At 34.0% G+C, this 21,266-nt stretch overlaps 1 protein-coding gene across 4 annotated transcripts in view; it reads right to left on the bottom strand.

Moving 5' to 3' along the window:
• VPS13C (vacuolar protein sorting 13 homolog C) overlaps positions 1-21,266 on the bottom strand; it is a 203,366-nt gene that overhangs the window by 95,789 nt on the left and 86,311 nt on the right. For all 4 annotated transcript variants that reach the window (XM_069098385.1, XM_069098386.1, XM_069098383.1 and 1 more), the window contains 8 exons: positions 20,895-21,003; positions 11,476-11,612; positions 10,602-10,758; positions 9,776-9,855; positions 6,578-6,637; positions 5,678-5,840; positions 3,259-3,372; positions 776-879 (listed from right to left, as the gene is read on the bottom strand). In XM_069098385.1, the coding sequence (XP_068954486.1) occupies positions 776-879; positions 3,259-3,372; positions 5,678-5,840; positions 6,578-6,637; positions 9,776-9,855; positions 10,602-10,758; positions 11,476-11,612; positions 20,895-21,003 (924 nt within the window). The remainder of the gene's footprint in view (positions 1-775; positions 880-3,258; positions 3,373-5,677; positions 5,841-6,577; positions 6,638-9,775; positions 9,856-10,601; positions 10,759-11,475; positions 11,613-20,894; positions 21,004-21,266) is intronic.

The following is a 21,266-nucleotide window of genomic DNA, read 5'->3' as shown; positions in this document are numbered from 1 at the left end:
AAAAAAAAAAAGAGTGTCAGTTGGGAGATACACACACATATATGTACACACACTTTGCTACATGTTACATTAGGCTGAATACCAAATATAAGCCAATCCACTGTTAAGGATTTATTTTTATCATATGAGGGAAGGCAGTAGGTAGCAGTATTGTGGGGGAAGTGCCTACTCTAACAAACAAGAGTCTCAGTTCAAATCTTGCCTCTGACACTTACTCTCTGTAAACTATGGTCAAACCATTTAATTGCCCTGAGACTTTGATTTCATTAACTGTAAAGATGGAGATAGAATGATATTTATATACATACATACTTACATTTGTTGTTGTTCAGTCATTTTTCAGTTATATCTGACTCTTCATGACCTCATTTGGGGTTTTCTTGATAAATATACTGGAGTAGTTTGTCATTTTTTTCTCCAGCTCATTTTACAGAAGAAGAAACTGAGGCAAACAGGATAAAGTGACCTGTCCAGAGTCACACAGCTAGCAAGTGTCTGAGACCAGATATGAACTCAGGAAGATTATTCTATCTAACTCCAAGCCCAGCACTCTATCCACTGTGCCAGCTAGCTGCCCATACATAATACATACAGCTAGATCTCCCAAATGACTTTTTTAAAATAAAATTAAATAGTTCTTTCCTCCTGGGGAACATTTCAGTTATTTACTTGGTCACAAATCGCTTTCACATATTGTTTCTTATTAAGTTGTTTCCCTAATTCAAATGACAAAGAATAAATTTTAATCTTGAATTTTGTATTTTTTTTAAATCACCTTTTTATGAATGGACACGGGATCAGCATTTGTAACTATGATATCTCTGAGTCTGGCAAAAACTTCTGTCTCCTTCGACTGCACAGAAACAGATGCATCCATTCCTGTTGGAAACAATTAGTTTTCTCACTTACTTTGAAGCCCAACACAAAGTAAATCTAACAATATTTAAGTAAAGTAGTATCCTGTTAAGATAATAAAGAATTAAAATAATTCCCTTTGTTGGAAGAATGATATTTTTTTTAATGAACCAAATTTAAGTAATCATAATTAGAGATACTACGACCACTAGGGTGAAAGAGTATCTCCAAATTAAAAATAAGCACCTTAAATAGAAACATGAAATGTGTTAGCAAGTATTTCTAGGATGCAGAAGACAGTCAGGCTAATAATGTGATACAGGTTTGTTCCATTAGATTGGAAGTTCCTAGAGGGCAAGGACTGTCTTTTGTTTCTTTTTGTATCCACAGTACTTAGCACAATGTCCAGAATAAATGTTTACTGATTGGCTGATTATTATAGATAATGAAGAATTAATGTTTAACACTAGCCTAAGGAAGTGGCTAATGTCCAATGAAAACGAAACACTAGGGAAAGCTTGCTGAATGGCTTTCATAACTGACCTCATAATTTCAAATTACTTCCAACTAAAAATAAATATTTCCTTGCATGTTTCATTAGGATGAATACTGAACATTAGCCAGTCCACTATTAAGGATTTATTTTATCATACTAGAGAATGCAGCAGTAGTACTGTGGGACAAAAATGCTTTTTCAAAAGTTCAAGAGCCCCCATTAAAATTATGTCTCTGATATTTATTCCCTATGTCACTGTGGTCAAACCACTTAACTGCCCTGAGCCTTGGGGTCTTCATCTGTAAAATGAATGGATTGAACGAGGGGGCCTTCAAGGCCCTTTCTAAGGATGAACTCAGATCTATGGTCCCATGAAAACTTTTATGTAGTCACTGACATTTTTTGCCATCACACTCTTAATAATTAAAAATCCTTATCCAAAACCAGAAAATTTCCCTTGACTGCTTAACAGATTAGAACAAGTAGCACCACCTGGAGTTAAAACAGCTACATACCCTTTAAAACACAGTAATAAATTAAAGATTAGCGTCAAAGTAACAGCCACCAAATTACAAAAGACAACTATACTCATAAATCTTAATTTAAATATTCAAAAATATCCTAAGTATGTGATTGTTTCAGCAAACTGTTATACCTGATAGACGTTCAAATAATCATTATGCTATATACAAGCTATAGTTGACTTCCAGATACTTTAATCAAGAGATGTTCCCTTTAGCTATATTTATTTTCTCTGATCCTGCACTAAAGTCTACAACAAGGATATCATCAGACAGATCTCTGAAAAAGAATTCTTATAAAGATGATCTACAACTTTCTGGACAGAGTAAGAAAAAACATACATATTGAAAAATATGATCATCTTCACAAACTATAAATCTAATATGTTTTACATTTATGAAGCAGTAAATTAGTCCTGCCTATATTTAAAAACAACAAACTAACTTTCAAACTGCTCAATACAAATAAATAATACGTGTGAATGGTTATATTCAAGAATATGTACTTATGGGGCGGCCAGGTAGCACAGTGAGTAAGAGCACCGGCTCCAGTGTCAGGATACCTGGGAAATCGAATCCCGACTCAGACACTTAGCATCCACCCAGAAACACCTGGCCGTGTAAGCTTGAGCAAGTTACTTAACCTCAATTGCTTAGGGGTGGCCAGGTGGCTCAGCGAGTAAGAGCACCGGCCCCCAGTGTTGGGATGACCTGGGGGATCGAATCCAGGCTCAGATACTTAGCACCACACCCAGAAATAACTGGCCGTGTAACCTTGAGCAAGTTACTTAACCCCAATTGCTTTAAAAAAAAAGAAAAAAAAATATGTAGTTATCATAAAATGATTATTTCTATTAAAGGCATCAGTAAGGCTTTAGAAATCCTTTCACACTCTTGTCACATACTAACAAGCTAAAAAGCATACAATTTTTGAAAGTTGTATTTTGTACTGAATACAATATTTCTGCTCCAATTCAATATGTCTTAAAAAAGAATGAAGAAAATGTCATGACCACTGCCTGACAATTTGTAACCTATAAAAGTTGCACAAGTTGTTGTTTTAAAATTATATATGTCAGTCTTAAAAATGTAACTAGAATATTTATTAGAATAATTTCACTGCTTCATTTAAAAACTATTTGAAATAACTAGGAAAAAAGTTTCATATAACTTGTCACATTAAACAAATCTATTTTTAAAATTACAATGTATATATGTGAAAAAAAATTTTAAATAACTCGTTAACTACTCACAACACATCTATCATACTATTAACTTAGAAGCAAAGAAATAGTCATCAGATTTCAAAATAAAATTTCTTACATACATTTTTAAAACTAGAAGACTATCACAGATCAAAGTAAGGTGAATAGTGTAATTACTTGCCTTGTACTTTAATATCTGCAATGTTACACTTCTGATCACAGACAAAGATATTAAATGCATTCAATTCTGCAGTGATTTTCAGATCAAAAACATCTTGATGGGAAATGTCAGATACTGAAAAGTTACCAAAACATCATGATTATCAAATTATAATTATGATGTGACAAAGAAATGCAATCTAAAACTAAATGAAATAATAAGTACTTTTAGTATCATGTATAATCAAAACAGAGAAATGAAAATAAGGTCTTTGAGGTCAGGACCAGTTTCATCTTTGTCTGTCTACAGTACTTTGAACATAACAAAAGCAAAAGCAACCCCTAATTAAGCATTTAATTAATTTTAACTGAATTGAAATTAATTTTCAAATATTAGGTTAAAAGTAAGAAAGAAACTCTAATCAAGAGAAAAATCAACTATAAATAACAACAGCTCACATTTACATAGCATTTTAAGATCTGCAAAGTGCTTCCTCACAACAACCCTATTTGATGGTACTATTATTATTATTCCCATTTTATTAAGCTTCAGAAAGGTTAAGTGGCTTCAAAACAATTCAATATATTTTTGTGAAGTGTCTACTATGTACCGGGTCTTAAGTCCAAAAAGTATCTCCCCTTAAGATTAGATTTTTCTGGGTCCTGCCTAAAATCACATAGCTAAATCAACACAAGTTGTTAGGCCAAGACTTGAATTCCAGTCCTCTGACTCCAAAATCCAGTGCTTTTTCACCTCCCTGATGCTCCTATGTCATGCTATCTCTATACCTAAGAACAGTTATTTGATAGGTATTTTAGTAGAATATGTCATATGAAAAACACTTCTATCATGGAATTTAACTGACTTTTTATATGGAATATAAACTCCCTATTTATATGGAAAGGCAATCAGCATCTACAAATAATTTAATGCAAAGTCTATATGCTTTCTTCTAATTTTTAGCCTACTTCACAGAAATGATCATCAAATCATAAGAAACTAATTGTCTCTGTATATGAGAACTAGGCACAGTGCTAGGCACATAGTAGGTGCTTAGTAAATGTCTGTTGACTGATAGGGAAGAAAGAAGTGAAACACAGCACATATTCCCTTATAAGAGAGATCTAAGAAGCCTTATCAAATGTGAAGAAAACAGTGGAATTAGCATTCCCTAATTGTATCAACTGAAAATTATCACTCATGTAATAACGTGGTATTTTATATTTTCCTTATGTACTTATACTCTAATTTTCATTCTGGCTTCTTCCTACTAGAGTGCTGACTTATTTAGGACTACTATGTTCTTCTTTGTATCTCCCCCAGCATCCAAAACAACTGAACATAGTAGGCACCTAATAAATGATCATTGGATATTGCATGAAGGAAATAAGGAGTCTTATAAACTAAAATCATTCTTTATTTATCTCTTTCAATCCCTCTATCTACTTGGTCAACTAGCATTCATTAAGAGTCTACTATGTACCAGGCACTGTGCTAAGTGCTAGAGATAAAAACAAAAGTAAAAGACAGTAGATGGTCTCAAGGAGTCACAATATAAAGGGGGAGACAACATGCAAACAATTATATACAAACAAGACAAAAAACTGCAGATAATCTCAGAGAGAAGTTACTAAAATTAAGGACTGAGAAAGGATTCTTGCAGAAGATGGGACTTTGAAGGAAAAGACGTGAAGGAAGCAAGGAGAAGCTGGGAGGAAGAAATGAGGCAGGAGATAGACATGGGAGACAGTAAGTGAAAATGCTCAGTCACAAAATGTAATATCTTACACAAGGAAAAGCAAGGGAGGCTAGCGTCACTGGATCACAGTGTATATGATGGGGTTTAAGATTAAAAAAAAAAGGAAGGGACCAGATTATGGAGGACTTGAAAAGCCAAACAAAGGATTTTTTATTTGATCCTGAAAGTAATAGGGAGTCAAAATAGTTCAATGAATGGGAGGTAATGAGCCCAGATCTGTGCTTTAGGAAGATCAATATGACAAGCTAAGTGGAGAACGGACTAGAGTGGGGAGAGACTTGATAGAGGGAGACCTATATGGAGGATACTTTAATAGTCCATGCATGAGGTGATGAGGGTTTGAACCAAGGTAGCGATGGTGCCATAGCAAAGAAAAGAGCATATACAAGAAATGTTAAGGATGAAAAAATGACAGGACTTGATCACTGATCAGATATGGGGCTAAGAGGATGAGAATTAGAGGATGACAACTTACTGGTGACTGAAAACCACTCACTAAAGTGCGTTATTATCAAAGTAGGATTTCATTTGCTTTTTATTTTATAAATGATCCAGCTTGCCTTTGTAGATGTAACTTATTGGGTTTGTATACTCATTTTCTTTCGTAAATTACAACAGAAGCTTTGTTTAAATATGATTATTCTAGTTTTGATTAAAAGAAAGTTATTGACAAAATAATACCAGCTTTGACAGCAGGGCTTTTAGATTCCTCTATTGGCAGTTTCAGCTCATGTCCCTTCTGATTAGAGGGAAGACCATGGGATGGAACAGTTGATGACATAAAGTCCATGATGGATAGCAAAGATTCCAAATGGAGGACTAAATCTAATGATGAAAATGACACCTAAGTCAAGAAACAAGAAAAGAGACTAATTTTAAAAATCACAAAAAACAGAATCAAAAACTTTTTGCTCAGGTTAATCATACAGAATACTTCAAAATACCAGTGAAGATTAGAGAAAGTTGTCTCTACATTTATTCTTCCTAAGCATAAGAGTAGTTTTTTTTAATCTCTAACTTGTTTTCAAAGCTTCACAAACCTACCAGCTTACTCAAAGATGTAGGCACTTTGATAAGCCATCAGGTCACATTTCAGACAAAAACTGCACTGAATGATGAAATATGTTGTAGGCAATGTATTCTATTTTGAGAGGTTAAAATCCTAAAATTCACTCTGAATCTAAAGCTATCAGGAATTGTCATCTATTTTAAAAATATTCCTATAGAGAATTCCTACATTAATGCTAACCAACAATTTTAGCCAACATCATATTGAGCCAAAAAATGTAGTTACCTAAGATTTTTAGAAGGCACTTCTAAGGGAATACACTATTTGTTTGTTCAATAAGCACTGAGTCAATTCACAACTGAACTCAGTGAAGCAAATTACTTCTTCTGGGAAATTAAGTTTTCTTCCTATGAGACCTTTATTTCTATTTCATATAGTGACCAGAGAGGCTGTTACTATTGTGCTATGCTTATGCTGATGTTAATACTCTCAATATCTGAGGCAGCTACTGGAACTAGATTAGATGATTAAACCCACACTTAACTCCTGAGAATGAACCATAAAGTAATTACCTTTACTGTTTGTTTGGTATTATTATGAACAGTTTTAAATTCTGGTCCATCACTGTCTGCCTGTAAGTAAAATAAGATTAGAACACTTGAATACAAACATTAAAAACATATACACTGAATTTATTTTCTTGACTTATTTACAGGGTTATAAACTTAATTTTCAAACCCTTCACATTTTTAATAAAGCTCAGGAAATTTATATTCACAGTATAAAAAAAGTTTCCACACAATACAGCACTCTGAATGTACAGCAAATTCTAAGAAAGCATATTCTAAATGTATCATAGTTATTTGATTATTTTTCCCCTTGCATTTCCTCTGCTATATTAGAAAAAGAAAATGTAAGGGGAAAAATGTTTCTCTGTATATAATTATTGTTTATGCTTTTAAAAGCAAGTGTTGCTACTGGAAAAGATTTCTTACAGTAAATTTTTTTGAGACTGGTAGAGAAGATAACAGGTTAAAATGAAAAGACTTCAATAGCCTGAATTGGAATGGACTTTGAAGTTATCTAGATTAATTGCTTCATTTTACAGATGATGAAACTGAGTCTCAAAGAAGTGACTTGACCAGTCTCATAGTAATATCACAGTTATAATTTAAAACCAAAGGCTGCTTGCCTTTGCTTTTGCTGAGAAAAAAAAGAAATTGAACTAGTCAGGACTCAGTCTTTTAACTTAACATAACAATCTTTACCTTCTCATACCTTATTCTTGTATTCCTATCTCCCTTTAAGCTCCCTTAATTTTAAGTAATGAGGTTTATATGCTCCAACTATACTAATTTTCTCTGCTCCAGGCCCTATGGAACAAAGACGGAAAAGCAGTTGCTTTCCTCAAAAAACTATCAAGTTAACATGGCAAAGGGAAGAAGTTTTGACTGGAACAAGATTAACTCAAAGGTTCCTCCCAGCTCAAAATCTATGATCCTTGCTAAAACACGATACAAAGGAAAATTTAAGGACAAAAGAGAAATCTGAACAAAATAATACATGGAAAATAAGGAAAACCTAAAGAAAAAAGAACTTTTATTAGGGGGTGTAATGGGAAGGGATCTGAAGAGCTTCCTTGCTTTGAAAATATACTCTGCCCCCTAATAGGCTGAATGTAGTCACATGGAACCTATGGTAGGAGGAGTTTGCTGAAGGGTGAAGCAGGGCCCACAGGACAAGCTTGCTTAGGGAAGGTTTGTTTTTCAATAAGGTTCACACCCTGTTACTTTGTAATAAGGCAGTGGGCCATGAGGGTTGTGATGTTCTCTGACCCTGGAGAAGGCTATATACCTCTGAGGTGAGGTTTTGCTTTGGGGCTCACTTTGGGAAGACTTTTGTGATTTGGCCAGATGAGACTCTGGGCAGCTGTTGAGACCCCTGGCTTTGAAAATCTGGATGCTGGTGCTTCTCTCTCTGGTAACTAACTGTATAGGTGTAATGGTCAGACAGCTGGAAGCCCTGTCTGTAGGTCTGCTGAATTGTGTTATTTTCTCTGTCTGTATTTTTTGTCTGTTTGTAACTTCTGTTTGTATTCTCTGAAATTCAGGGTGCTGACTTTTTCCCCTGAACTAGGTAAATAATATATGTTTGACTAACCTAAGATTGTTAACCCTTTTTGAGTTGCTTTCCTTTAGAAAAGGAGATCAAAGAACCTGTGCTAGAAGCCATCCTGGGTATGCCAGGGTGCTTGCTGCTACAGAGGAAGAGGAGAGGGGATAGAAGTTCCTAATCATAGAAAACTTAATGGATGAGGCAGAACCTAAACTAGGTCTTAAACCAGAGAAGAATTTCAGGAAGCAGAGATGTGAAAGCCTAGACATGGCAGTTTTCAGGTAAAAGCATAGTGGCGGTACTGGACTGGGGAACAGCAAGAATTTAGTTCAGTCTACTGGAACACAGCATTGAAGGGAATAGTACAAAATAAGACCAGAAATGTACGGTAGAGTCAGACTGTAAAGGGCCTTGACTCTTTGATGACAGGATGAGGAGTTTATTAATTTATTCTTTAGTTTAGGAGAACAAAAAAAAGCATTGGATTTAGAATCATCAGACCTGGCGTATAGTCCAGTCCCTGCTACTAACTTGCTATATGCAAGTGACTAAACTTCTCTAAATTTCAGTTTCCTTACTTGCAAAATAATAGTGCTGAACTAAAAACAAAAACAAAAATAAAACTTCTAAAGGGTCTTTTACCTCTAATACTTTTATTATGTTAAAAAAAAAATTTTAACAGAATAGTCAGATGGTTGGACCTTGCTTTGAGGAGACTATTTTAATTATGTAAAGGCTGCATTTTGGGGGAGGAAATACTGGGAACAAAGAGATCAGTTAGAAAGTTACAGTATCCTAGATGAGAAGTAAGAGAGGCCTTCACTTGGAAGGTGACAGTATAAATAGAGAGGAAGGGAAAGATGATTCAAGGTTTGTCAGATCTGGTAATTGACTGGATTTGTGGCGCCAGGCAGGAATTGAGATGAGTAGGCAACCAGGTAAATATCAACCAAAAAATAATAATGATGCATAGTTAGTAAGTAGTTAGGTGGATAGTAGATTGAGCACTGGGCTGTGTCATGAAAACCTGGGTGTAAATCCTACCTCAGAAACTTACTAGCTGTGTGACCCTGAGGAAGCCTTAATTGCTTTTCAGTTGCCTTATCTGTAATATAAGGGGAGAAGGGTTGTGGACCTTTTAAAAAACCTTTTCAGTTCTAACTCTATGATTCTATCATTCTATGATAGTTTGTGCTAATAGAGTCTTTTCCCAAACCAAAGGCATTTTAAGCTCCAAAACTGAAATAAAAACTAGTTATTCGACGACTTACAATTAAATTTCTTCTTACTCCCTGTCTTTATCTATATCTCTCACAAATAATGAAGTTTTACTTTAATAGTAAATTTTTAGGAAGAGCATAAATAACTGAAAGGAGCAATGTAAAGAAATCTAAATTACACTAAATGCATCTAAACTTCTTTTTAACTCTGAACTAGCAAATCTCTAATAAATGGAATTGAAAGTCTTAAACATGAATGGAAGTTTCCAAGGGTAGCAACAGAGCAGGATATACAAGCTTAAATAATTTTCCATAATCATACCATTATGGATTTTTTGTAAATATCAAGTAAAGGAGATGAGCAAGAAGAATTCAAAATAAATAACATTACTTCAGACATGCAAATAGTAAATTCTAAAAAACAAATCACAATACCTTTGTGAATTCCATTTTTAGAAGTGGTTCATCAGTTACATTACAAGAGTTAATGATATAAAGAGGTTCTCCTTTAGAATCTATAAGAAAGACAGACTTGCCTGAAAAATCAACATACTTGAAAGTCACATTTTAAAACAGCACCCAATGACAACTATTCTAGAACTTCATTATCCAGACAAATATAGCAACTGCTCCATTTTAATAACCCTAATATAAAAAATGTAAACTTACAAAACAGATGATAGACTCTTTTTTTTTTTTTTGCTTTTTTTGGTGGGGGAGAAGGGGCAGGGCAATTGGGGTTAAGTGACTTGCCAAAGGTCACATGGCTAGTAAGTGTTAAGTGACTGAGGCCAGATTTGAACTCAGGTCCTCCTGACTCCAAGGCTGGTGCTCTATTCACTGCGCCACCTAGTCACCCCAACAGTCTCTATTTCACTTGTTATCATTATGCTTTTAAAGAAATGAGCAAAGTTTTCTGTTAAACAATGTGCAGCCCTAGTAAAAACGAAATTTTATTTACTAAAAACTGTTACATGAAATGTTTAAGAATACCACTCTGAAGGGTAGCTAGGTGGCGCAGTGAATAGAGCACCAGCTCTGGAGTCAGGAGGACCTGAGTTCAAATCTAGCCTCGGACACTTAATACTAGCCATGTGACCTTGGGCAAGTCATTTAACCCCAAATGCCCTGCCTTCCTCTCCCCAACAAAAAAAAAAAAAAAAAAAGAATGTCACTCTGTGGTTCTTTAGCATGATGAGAAAGAACAAAGACCTCTTTCTTCTATAAAACATCTTTCATTAAGCCTACATTTTACACTTACCTGTGAAATCATGAGATTTCATGTTAATTTTTTTTAGATACATCTTAGCAGTCATGTCATGGGTTTTAACTCTGGCTTCTACTCCAAGTTGTAACACATTTAGTTCATGTAAAGGTTTTGGGTTTTTTTCTGATTTTTTCATCAATGTCACCAGAACCTAAGAAAGTAAACACCATAAATTTAAGTGATTCTACTATTCTTATACAAGATAACATTTTAAAACCTCTCAAGGTAGAAGAACCAAAGAGTGACAGCATGTTATAAGAAATCCACTTATTTCCTACCTAAATTACTGTCTGAGCACAAATTCAGGCACACTAGAAGGTATATAAAATCAATGAGATCTCTGGAGCATTATAGCTATATAACTATTTTCAAGAGTTGGTTAAGAAAAAAAAGGTGAAATCTAAAAACTGAGATTCTAGATCAAGTAAAAGTTATTTCCTTTGCTATTTTCACTATTCTTCCTATAGTAAACCTTAGGGAAGGAAGTTGTTATTGAACTAATAGGATCTAGGCTGCACAAAAAGGGGAGTTAGTTTTAGGCGAGAGTGAGAGATGACCAATGGATGAGGCACATGCTGTACTGACATCTCCACAATGTCAAATAATTAGGAATGAGGGGGGACCCCTCCCTAAGATATATGGGAGGATATAGACAAGAGCCCCACCAGATAAGAAGTCATGGAAGAATTATAATCTGCATCACTGAAGGCAATATACAAATCCCTTGAAGCATAGGAGTTTCAGAAGACTAAATTAGTAATGGGGATATTTTTACTTCCAAAGAGTTGTATAATTCCAAATTTCTAAAAGTAATTCCAAGATTTCAACTATCCTCGGTCAAAAAGTAGCTATAAATACCCACACACACCTCTTTAATTTCAAATTTTAGCAGCACATTAGTGACATCTTTTGGCACAATTTCTTCAACTCCAGTAGGCAAAATTTCTTGTGACATATGTAAACCTTGTTGAGATGTGAACTTCTCAAAAGTCTCTTTAATTTTACCTACATAAATTCATAAAAAAGGAACAAAAATTATTTAATTGTCCTAAAATAGCCCCAGTATTAAAAAAAAGAAACCAGTTATTTTTCCAATTATAAGTTAAACATTAATGGCTGGAAGATCTGGCTATATCACATTCCAAAGATCCTAATTAAATTCCCTTTTAAAAAAAAGTAGTGTCATTTCTCTTCTCATATTTCAGTTTCTTGAAATATTACATTATCATAGGTAGACACTGTACAAATCCCTCTACACGTTTATATCAACTTTTACTTGATGAGGAACTTTAATTTATCTGAAATAGTGTACCAGTATCTTATAAAATTCGCTTCATTAAAAAAGATTAGTGAAAAACATATTTTACATAAAATTTTTGTTGCTATCTTTTGTTTTTATATCACCTGCATTTCCTCACTGTCTCTGCCTGTGTTCCTTCCAAAAGAACTATCTTTATAACAAAGAATTTTAAAAGAAGGGGAAAAAAAGTTCAGCAAAACCATCAACACATCAAAGAAGTCTCATATTACGTACTGTGTTTCACACCCATGGATTCCACTTCTACACAAGAGAAAGACAAAGGAGCGGAAGAGATCTATTCTTCTAGTCCAAGCTTGGGACTGTAATTTCCTAACATTCATTTTCAATTGTGCTGTTGTTGCTCTATTTGCTTTGTTGTAATCAATATTTATAGTTTTCCTACTTCTATTTACTTTGCAACAGTTCATATAAATCTTTCTAGGCTTTCTTATACTCATTATGTATATTATTTGCTACAGTATATTCACATGTCATTTTATTTTTTTTGAGGGGGGAAGGCAAGGCAATTGGGGTTAAGTGACTTGTCCAAGGTCACACAGCTAGTAAGTGTGTCAAATGTCTGAGGCCGGATTTGAAATCAGGTCCTCCTGACTCCAGGGCTGGTGCTCTATTCACTGAGCCACTTAGCTGTCCCCATATTCATATTTTATTAACGTACCACAATTTGTTTAGCCATTCCCCAAAAGATGGATACCTATTTTTTTCTATAGTTCTTTGATACCACAAAAATGCTTATAAATATTTTAATGTATACATGTAACCTTTCTGCCACTGACCTCTTTAGGGCATAAGCCTATTAGTATAATTTCTGGGTCAAAAAGTATGGATATTTTGTTCACTTTTGTCTGCAAAATTCCAAACTGCTTACCAGCAATTCAAATGTTCTGCCAACAATACAATGCATTTGTGGGCCTGCCTTTCCACCACCCCTCCAACATTATTTCCATCTTTTGTACTCTTTGTCAATTTGCTTTAAATATCTGCCTAACAGGGAGTGGTTTTTGGTCTTATATGTTTCTGATACTTGTCTGGACATCTTGCGTATCAGACCCTGATCAGAGATTTTTGATACAATGATTCTTCCAAGTCAACCACTTTCTTTCTTTTCCTAAATGCCTTAATTTTTTTCACACACAAACTCCTATAAAAGAGTAAAGTAGATTTGAAATGCAGAAAAAGATACGTGTTTTGGTTCATATCCAAGGTGGGAACCTGTTTTGATTGACTATATATATTCATTACAAGGGTTTATTTTGTTTATTTTTTCCAGTGGGGAGAAGGAGGGTTGTCACAGTGAAGAGGAAAACGAAGATCAGAAAGAATCATTGACAATCAGAATAGCTTTGAATATTACATAATAAAGTTACAACAGAATTACTTGACATAAAAGATTTGCAGTTTTACATACAACCCTCTTCTTTTGTTGTACAGTACATATAGAATGCTCATTTTAACTAGTATTTGTTAAGGCTTTAAAAGTAATAAAACGGGGGCAGCCAGGTAGCACAGCAAGTAAGAGCGCTGGCTCCAGTGTCGGGATGACCTGGGGATTGGATCGAATCCTGGGCTCAGACACTTAGCAACCACCCAGAAACACCTGGCCGTGTAACCTTGAGCAAGTTACTTAACCCCGATTGCTTAGGGGTGGCCAGGTGGCTCAGGAAGTAAGAGCACCAGCTCCAGTGTCGGGATGACCTGGATCAAATCCGAGCTCAGATACTTAGCACCACACCCAGAAATAATAACTGGCCATGTAACCTTAAGCAAGTTACTTAAACCCGATTGCTTAAAAAAAAAAAAAAGTAATAAAATGGCAAAAGATTTGTGGTAAAACCTTTAATATTAAGGTCATTTTTTCATTTTGAATTTATTGTGTAGAATAAAGTACAAGCTGTTTAGTCTAATCCTAATTTTGGCCAGTCTGCTTTCCTGTTATACCAACAATTCTTAGCAAATAAAGAATTCTTTCCTTAGTAATTTATGTTTTCAAGTATTATCAAATACTGGATTACTAAATTAAGTTATTTCCGATTCTACTTTGTACTGTCTTTTCCATTAATTGACTTTCTATCTTTTAAACAGTATCAAATGATTTTGACAATTGCTTCTTTATAATAGAGTTTAAGGTCTGGAATAAACAAAAAATAATCTATTAAGCACTAACTCTATTCAAAGCACTGTGTTAAGCCATGGAAATACACATTAGAAAAGCCACAGTCCCACCTCTCAAGGAGCTCATATTGTAATAGGAATAGATGACATATAAAAGCAGTTTCAGCTGCAAGAAGGGCCCTCATGATCCGAAACAGATCAAAATGCATAATCCTCAACATTATTTCCACTAATAAAACCATATTTCTGATGCAGAATCATTTGAAAATGCCAAGCACTTGATTAAGAAGTTTCTTTTCCATTTCTTTAGTAGCTATTGCCCTGAGGATGGAAGAACATCGCAAATGGAGAGGTAATTGCTAGGTCCCTCTTCACAAAGGTTGATCCCTTCTAAAATAGGTATAGGAGACCAAGTGGAAATAGGACCGTGTTCATGGGGGTAGACATGGGAGGGGTCTGATCCTATTACCCAAGCTTCAGACCCAGGGATTTGAATCCTAGGATGCCTCCACCAGGGTCTGAAAAGTGGAAGTCAAGGTCTTGGAAGTGGTTTGATCCACCTGGCATATGTTGCCTCCTGTCTGTCTGTCTCTCTCTGTTTTATTGCTTCAGCTAGGATGGCTTGGTGACATCTGGCAGGAGTAGTTGGTGAACTAAAAGCAGGGTTGGTGGTATGAGCGGGACAGACTGTTACTCTAGTGGTTTAAGGAATTTGGGTAATAGATTGTCTATAATGGTGTCTGAAGAGAATGTAGTATTAGAGGAAATGGCATCAATTTGATCTACCTGGCACATGCCACTTCCTAACTCTTCCTCAAGATGCCTGGCTACTTCTGTGAGGCTGACTTACATGGCAACTGGTTGATAGATGGCGGTGCTAGCAACAGCAGAAATGGTATGCCTCTTCTCCATAAGACTGTTACTCATTACTATGATTTTTCATCATTTCTCTTGATATTCTAGATCTTTCATTCCTCCAAATTAATTTTATTAAATCAACAAATCTATAAATGAACCTTGTCAGTACTGTCATTTTAGTTACATTGACATGGTCCAGCAATGAGCATTAAAGGTATTTCTAACTATTTACATTATTCTTTATTTCTTAAAGAAGCAATTGTAAATAGTCCTATAAAGACAATGTATACTAGCAGACTGACTCCCAAGTATTTTAGGTATTTTTTTAGTTATTTTGAACAGTACTTAACTTTCTAGTATTGCCTGCTGGATTTTGTATCACATAGAAATGCTGTTGATTTTTGTGAATTTATTTTGTAGCCTATAACTTTGCTGGATTTGTCTCAATTCATTTCTTTGCTAAATCCCTGAGATTTTCTTAATAAAATATCATGCCATCAGAAAATAGGAATAGTTTTATCTCTACTTTGTTTATCATTGCAGCTTTAACTTCCTTCTCTTTCCTTATTCTTGTTAGAATTTCTAGAAATATATCAAATACGACTGAGAAAAGGAGACATCCTTTTTTCAGCTTCTAGAATATTTACTAATTACATATAAAGCTTGCTTTTGGCAACACACACACACACTATACACATATATATGTAAACATATTAAAATAATGGTCTCTCTATACATATACTTTGTAGGAGTTTTATTATGAATGATATTTTGTCAAAGGCTTTCTATACCTCTATTAAGACAATTGCAGATTGGAATTTTTTTTTTAATTTAATTATGTTAATTGTTTTCCCAATATTGAACACATCCCTGGTGTTAAACCAATTGGTCATAATAAACAATTTTCTAAATAAATTGCTGTAGTAACTTAGCCAGGATTTTATTTTTAAATTTCTAATAGATACTCATTAATATTAGTGCATAACTCCATGATATAATCAATAGCTCATAGTTCAATAGATTTATTGTAGTCTGGTTAATAGAATCTCAATTTGGCGGGGGGGGGGGTTGTCACATCAATATTAACTTTTCCTTAAAAGTTTAATAGAATTTTCTGGTGAAAACATCAGGACCAAAAGGTTTTTTCCCTTTGGTAGTTCCTTTGTAATTCTAGGTCCCTTTCTGAGACTGGAATAAAATCTCTATTTCATTAAGTGTTTTGTTACTTTGGGAATTTTATATTTTTGTAGGTAATCCCAGTTTTGATCGTATACTGTATATTAGGTTCTAATAATTTTTATTTCTTCTAATCTTGTAATTATACTTATCAAATTTTTAAATTTTATTTTCTATCTTCTTTTGAATCAAGTTGGATAAAGTTTTTATCAATTTTTTAGTCCTTAAAAAGTACTAACTTAACTGTTTATCAATTCTATAATCTTTGTTATTTCCAATTTATCCATTTCTAAATTTTAATATTCCCTCTTTTGTATATATTTTTGCTTTGTTGGCTTTCTAAATTTCTTAAACATATATTCAGTTAATACATACTCTATTTTGTTAGCATATCTTTCTAGGGATATAATTTTCCCCTGAGAATTCCTTTTGCAGCATCTCAAAAGTTTTAGTATGATGTCTCAACATTACTGTTGACTGTCAAATAGTTGTTTCTATTTGTTGTTTAAAGTCATTTATTATTTAGGATTTCATTATTAAGTCTCCTTTTAGGTCTGCTATTTTGTTTGTGAACCCTAATTTAAGATTATTTTTATTGCATTATGGGCTACAAGGGATGTGTTTAGTATTTTGCCTTTCTACATTTATTTGCAACTTAACTGTGACCTAATATATGGTATAGTTTAGCCAAAGTGGCACTGAGAAAAAGGAACATTCTTTCAGAAGATTCAATAAAACTTTTACCTCTAAATTCTCCAACAATTTGTTCTATATTTTCTGCTTTTGCTTTAATTTTTCCATTAGATTTGCCTAATGCTGAAAGAGAAACATTAAAGTCACTCATTGTGTTATTATGCTTTTCTGCAATTTGGTTGTCTTTCTTTTAAAAATTTAAATGCCATGTCTTTTAAGACATATAAGCTTAAATTAATACTGATACTGGCTCCTTATATATGGTTTCCTTACACATAATGTAATTCCCTTGCCTATCACTACTTATACTGTGCGTTTTTATTTTTATTTTGATAGCACAATTGCAACTCCTACTCTTTTGAATTACTAGTGCACAGAAATCTGTTACATTTTCTCACTTTTATTCTCCTCATCTTTGCTTTTCAGATATTTTTTTCTGTCACTTTTTTGGGGGGTTGATCTGTTCAATCCATTCACATTCAAAGACATGAGAATTTTATGTTTTCCTCCATTTGTGTCCCTAATACTACTTTTAAAAGGGGTGATTTCTTTTTGTTCTCCTTTCTCTTTTTTAGTCACACCTCGGCCCCTATAATTAGTTTTGCTTAAACTAGTTTGATGCCACCATATTCCCATAGACTCTCTCCCCTCACCAATCCCCTACTCTCCTATTTGCCAATCCATTCCCTAATCTCTGGGTTTTTACTTATTTATTTCTTTTATCTAGTTATTGAATTCTTCTTCTTTTGCCCAAGCGATTAATTCAAATTATCTCCTGCCCTCCAAATTCTTTTATTAGTTTTTTTTTAATCTTTTTCTGCATCTTTTTTCTCAGGATTTCTTTATCTTGTTTTCTGTGTAATATCTCTTGTTGGTCCATCTGTTCTGAATGTTTATTCTGTGACCAATGTTCTATATCCACATTTATTTCTTCTTAAATCAGTGTTCTTTAAGGATTTAAAGCTTCTGAAGTATCAAGTCTAAATTCCCTCTTCTAAGCAATTTCTATGTAGATCTTGCTCCATCTTTCCTTTTTTTCCTGCTGTACCAAACACTTAAAAATTCAAATCAAGAGGGAAGTAATACAGATAAGAGCATTAGCCTATGGTAGACATAATCATGTCCCAAACGTACCTCCTGCCCTCCCCATAATCATTCTCCTTTCCAAGTGCCATGGGTTCTCAAGTCTAGGTCTGTGTTCTCCCATTCTTTTTAATGCTAGCTTTTCCCCAGAGCTCCAATTTTCTTTCTCCTGAGGTTAGATGTTATCCATGGAGGCACATCCTCTCTTAGAGGAACTAGTCTCTTTGGGTACCAATTATTCTCAGATTAAACTCATTGTAAGGCCTCAATTCTCACCACAAACATACACCTCTTAACCTATATAAATGCCCTTCAGTGAAATCCCTAACCCTATAGCCTATCTTCTTGTTGAGATTAAATAAGTTATCTTTCCCTTGTTCTTCAGCCATAGACTTAATAAGGCCATATCAGATATTCCTTTCAGCCTTTCACATCTCTTCTCTCCCCATTTATGGACTTTCCAATTTTGCAATTTTGTCTCACAAAATACATTGCTTCACCCATGGAGGTTGTGGGGTTTAATCCATGGCATTTCAGTTCTATTTCTCCTTCCTTCATTTCTACATCTTTAAATTTCAGTTTCATCTTTACCTTCATGTACATAAAAAAAAATCACTTGAAGATCCCTCATTTTTTGTTGCTGTTGTTTCATTCCTACATCAGTCCCTCTTTTTAAAAAAATGACTCTGTAGAGATGAAGCAAGTTATTTCATTATTTTTCCCCACCTTGGGAGTTGTGCTTTTTTATATTTTGTTTGCGATATGAATATTCTGCATATTTATGTTATATATATATATATATATATAATGTGCAGAATATATATACACATATAATGTATATGTGTGTATATTTTTTTTCAGGAATGCCTTAAATGCATTTCTTTTGTGGCAAATCCGTCTTTTCTACTGACAATTAGGTTCAATTTTACAGATTTGTCATCCTGAGTTGCAGCTTGAGCTCCTCTACTTGGGGGGAATATATTATCCTATTCCCTTCTGTGATTTCTACTAAGTGAAGAACAGACTTGTGTTATTGGGATTTCCTTTCAATTATATTTGAAGATTTTCTTCTTACTGTTGTTTGTCAATGCAACTATTAAATTTAACCACTGTGTGTCTTAGAGTTTGAAGTATAGGTTTTTTCATTGTTTTGTTTTTTTCCTGGATCTATGGATTCTGTAAATGAACACCTGATTTTTTCCCTTTGGGAAGAGTTCTGGGCAATTTTCTATATGACTTCTTAGATTATGGTGTTCAACTTGCAAGGATCAAATGAGATAATTTATGTAACATTCTATGCAAACCTTAAAGCATTGTATAAATGTTAGCTAGTGTTATTATAATTATATTGGTGTTTGGCAAGTTCTTCTGGAAGACTTTAGATCCTTATTTCTGTATTTCCTTTCCCAAAGTAATTTATGCAAAGACTGTGAGTTCTTTTAAAGTTATTGCCTTTTTTTAATTTTCTTCCAGACTGTCTCTCAGTATTTTATATTCCAAATCTGCTATCTTTTTATTCTTTGGGAAACTTGCCATCATGACAAGTTTTCCAATCAGATAATTATTTCTGCTATAAATATTAAAAGTTCTGATATCTATTCCCTTCTAAAATTGTTAGGCTTTTCATTTCTCTTTCAAACCATTCTAGAATATCTTGTTATTGGTTCCATGGGTTCTGTTTTTCATCAGGCATTAGTTCAATTTCTTTTATATTTGTAGTGCTTATAAAGAGAGCCTTGTGATCTCTTTGAGGATGTAGTGTTCATTCTTCCTTCTTTTTAATTTATTCCCTGTTGATTTATATCTGCCTATGTGCAAGATTTTTAACTGAAATTTTTTTTCCTCCTAAAATATTTCATGTTTTAACCTTTTTTCCCATTGTATTTCTTCCTGTTAAAGTGGGTACACTCCTGCACAGACAGCAAAGCTTTCATAGCCTTTTTTCCACTTTGGAGGATTTTTTAGTCCTTGCCCTAAGGAACTTCCAGAGGCACAGGACTGACTGGAGTCAAAGCTGCTGTTCATTACAACTAAATGGGAGAAAAGTTAAAAGTCAAAAATGGAGGTGGTGAAAGAGAGAATATGGTAGCAGAGTCTCTGAATGAGGTGGGAAATCTCAAGCAGGTACCAGGCACAAATCTTTAGTCTAGCTTGTACATCTTTGGCAGAGCACAGAGACAAGGAGAAAGAGGGCACCAAGTGCTGGTGCTGAGTAAATATGTTAAAATTTAACTTTCCCTAGCTTTAATTCATCATAAGGATTTTTCCTTTGTCATATCTCTCACTTTCTTGTCCAGTAGATTCAGCTAGAATTCACCTACCTCTGGTGTATAATTTCTCTTGGCACAGGGTTAATTACTAAAATTAACAGCTTCCTCTTGAATATTAAATTTCTGACAAGTAATATCATCTTTATATATGCAAAAACTACAAATAATATTTGTATTTAACTTCACAGTCCATAAAACTCTTTTTTTCATATATTAAAAATTGAACCTTTCAAAATGCAGTGAGATAGGCTACCAGATATTATTTTCTTCATTGCACTGATATAAAAACAGTGCCTAAGATGTCCTAGGTTCAAAATCTTACAGTTGCCTCATTGATTGAGTCAAGTTTTCTGTTTGAGTACCATATCTGGTAATCTTTTTTTAAGGGGTAAGTATGGTAGAGTGACAGACTTGTCTTTAGGAGAATTTAGATTAACATTCTACCTCAGACACTTACTTTATGATGCTGGGCAAAGTATTTAATCTGAGCTTTAGTTTCTTCGTAGGTAAAATGGAGATAATAATAATAATACCTATTTCACTGGGTTGTTGCGAAAATCAAATGAGGTAACATACATAAAAACACTTTGTAAACCTTTAGGTTCTATGTAAATACCAGCTTTTATTAGTATTATTTTAATTATATCAAGCTTCCTTTCAATAAATAACCCGGAATGTAGTTATAATCACCATTACGAAAGGGGGGGGGGGGGGGGGGGGGGGGGTCAGGGTCGGGGAAGAGGAATATTATTTCTATATTAATTAGTCCCTTACTTCTCTCTTGTATTCTTGGTTCTGTTTTATCTGGCCCTGCAGAAGCCTCCCCAAGATTTTCTTCTAATACTCTAAGCAGAAGACTCAAATCATCCTGATTTAGGCCAACCTGTAAGGTAATAACAGTTTCAGAAGTGTAGTGAATATGTGTATGCATACATATATAAACACACATATATTATTGTAAGTCTACATTAAAGAATTCATTAGATTGTATTAATCTAGATCATAGGGTAAGGCCATCATAGCACTAAGCAAATCATATCAACTCATGTTCAAGTATTTCACCATTGTTTCATATTAAAATTTTACTTAAGACTGCTAAGTACATAAAAAATATATATATTGACTGAATTATTTTATCCCTAGTGG

Source organism: Petaurus breviceps, unplaced genomic scaffold (assembly GCF_028583685.1).
Source record: "Petaurus breviceps papuanus isolate PSGF00001 unplaced genomic scaffold, PetGlider_PUasm1.0 37, whole genome shotgun sequence".
Taxonomy (NCBI): domain Eukaryota; kingdom Metazoa; phylum Chordata; class Mammalia; order Diprotodontia; family Petauridae; genus Petaurus; species Petaurus breviceps.
Note: the sequence above shows the minus strand (reverse complement) of the source record. Positions and strands in the feature narration are given on the sequence as shown.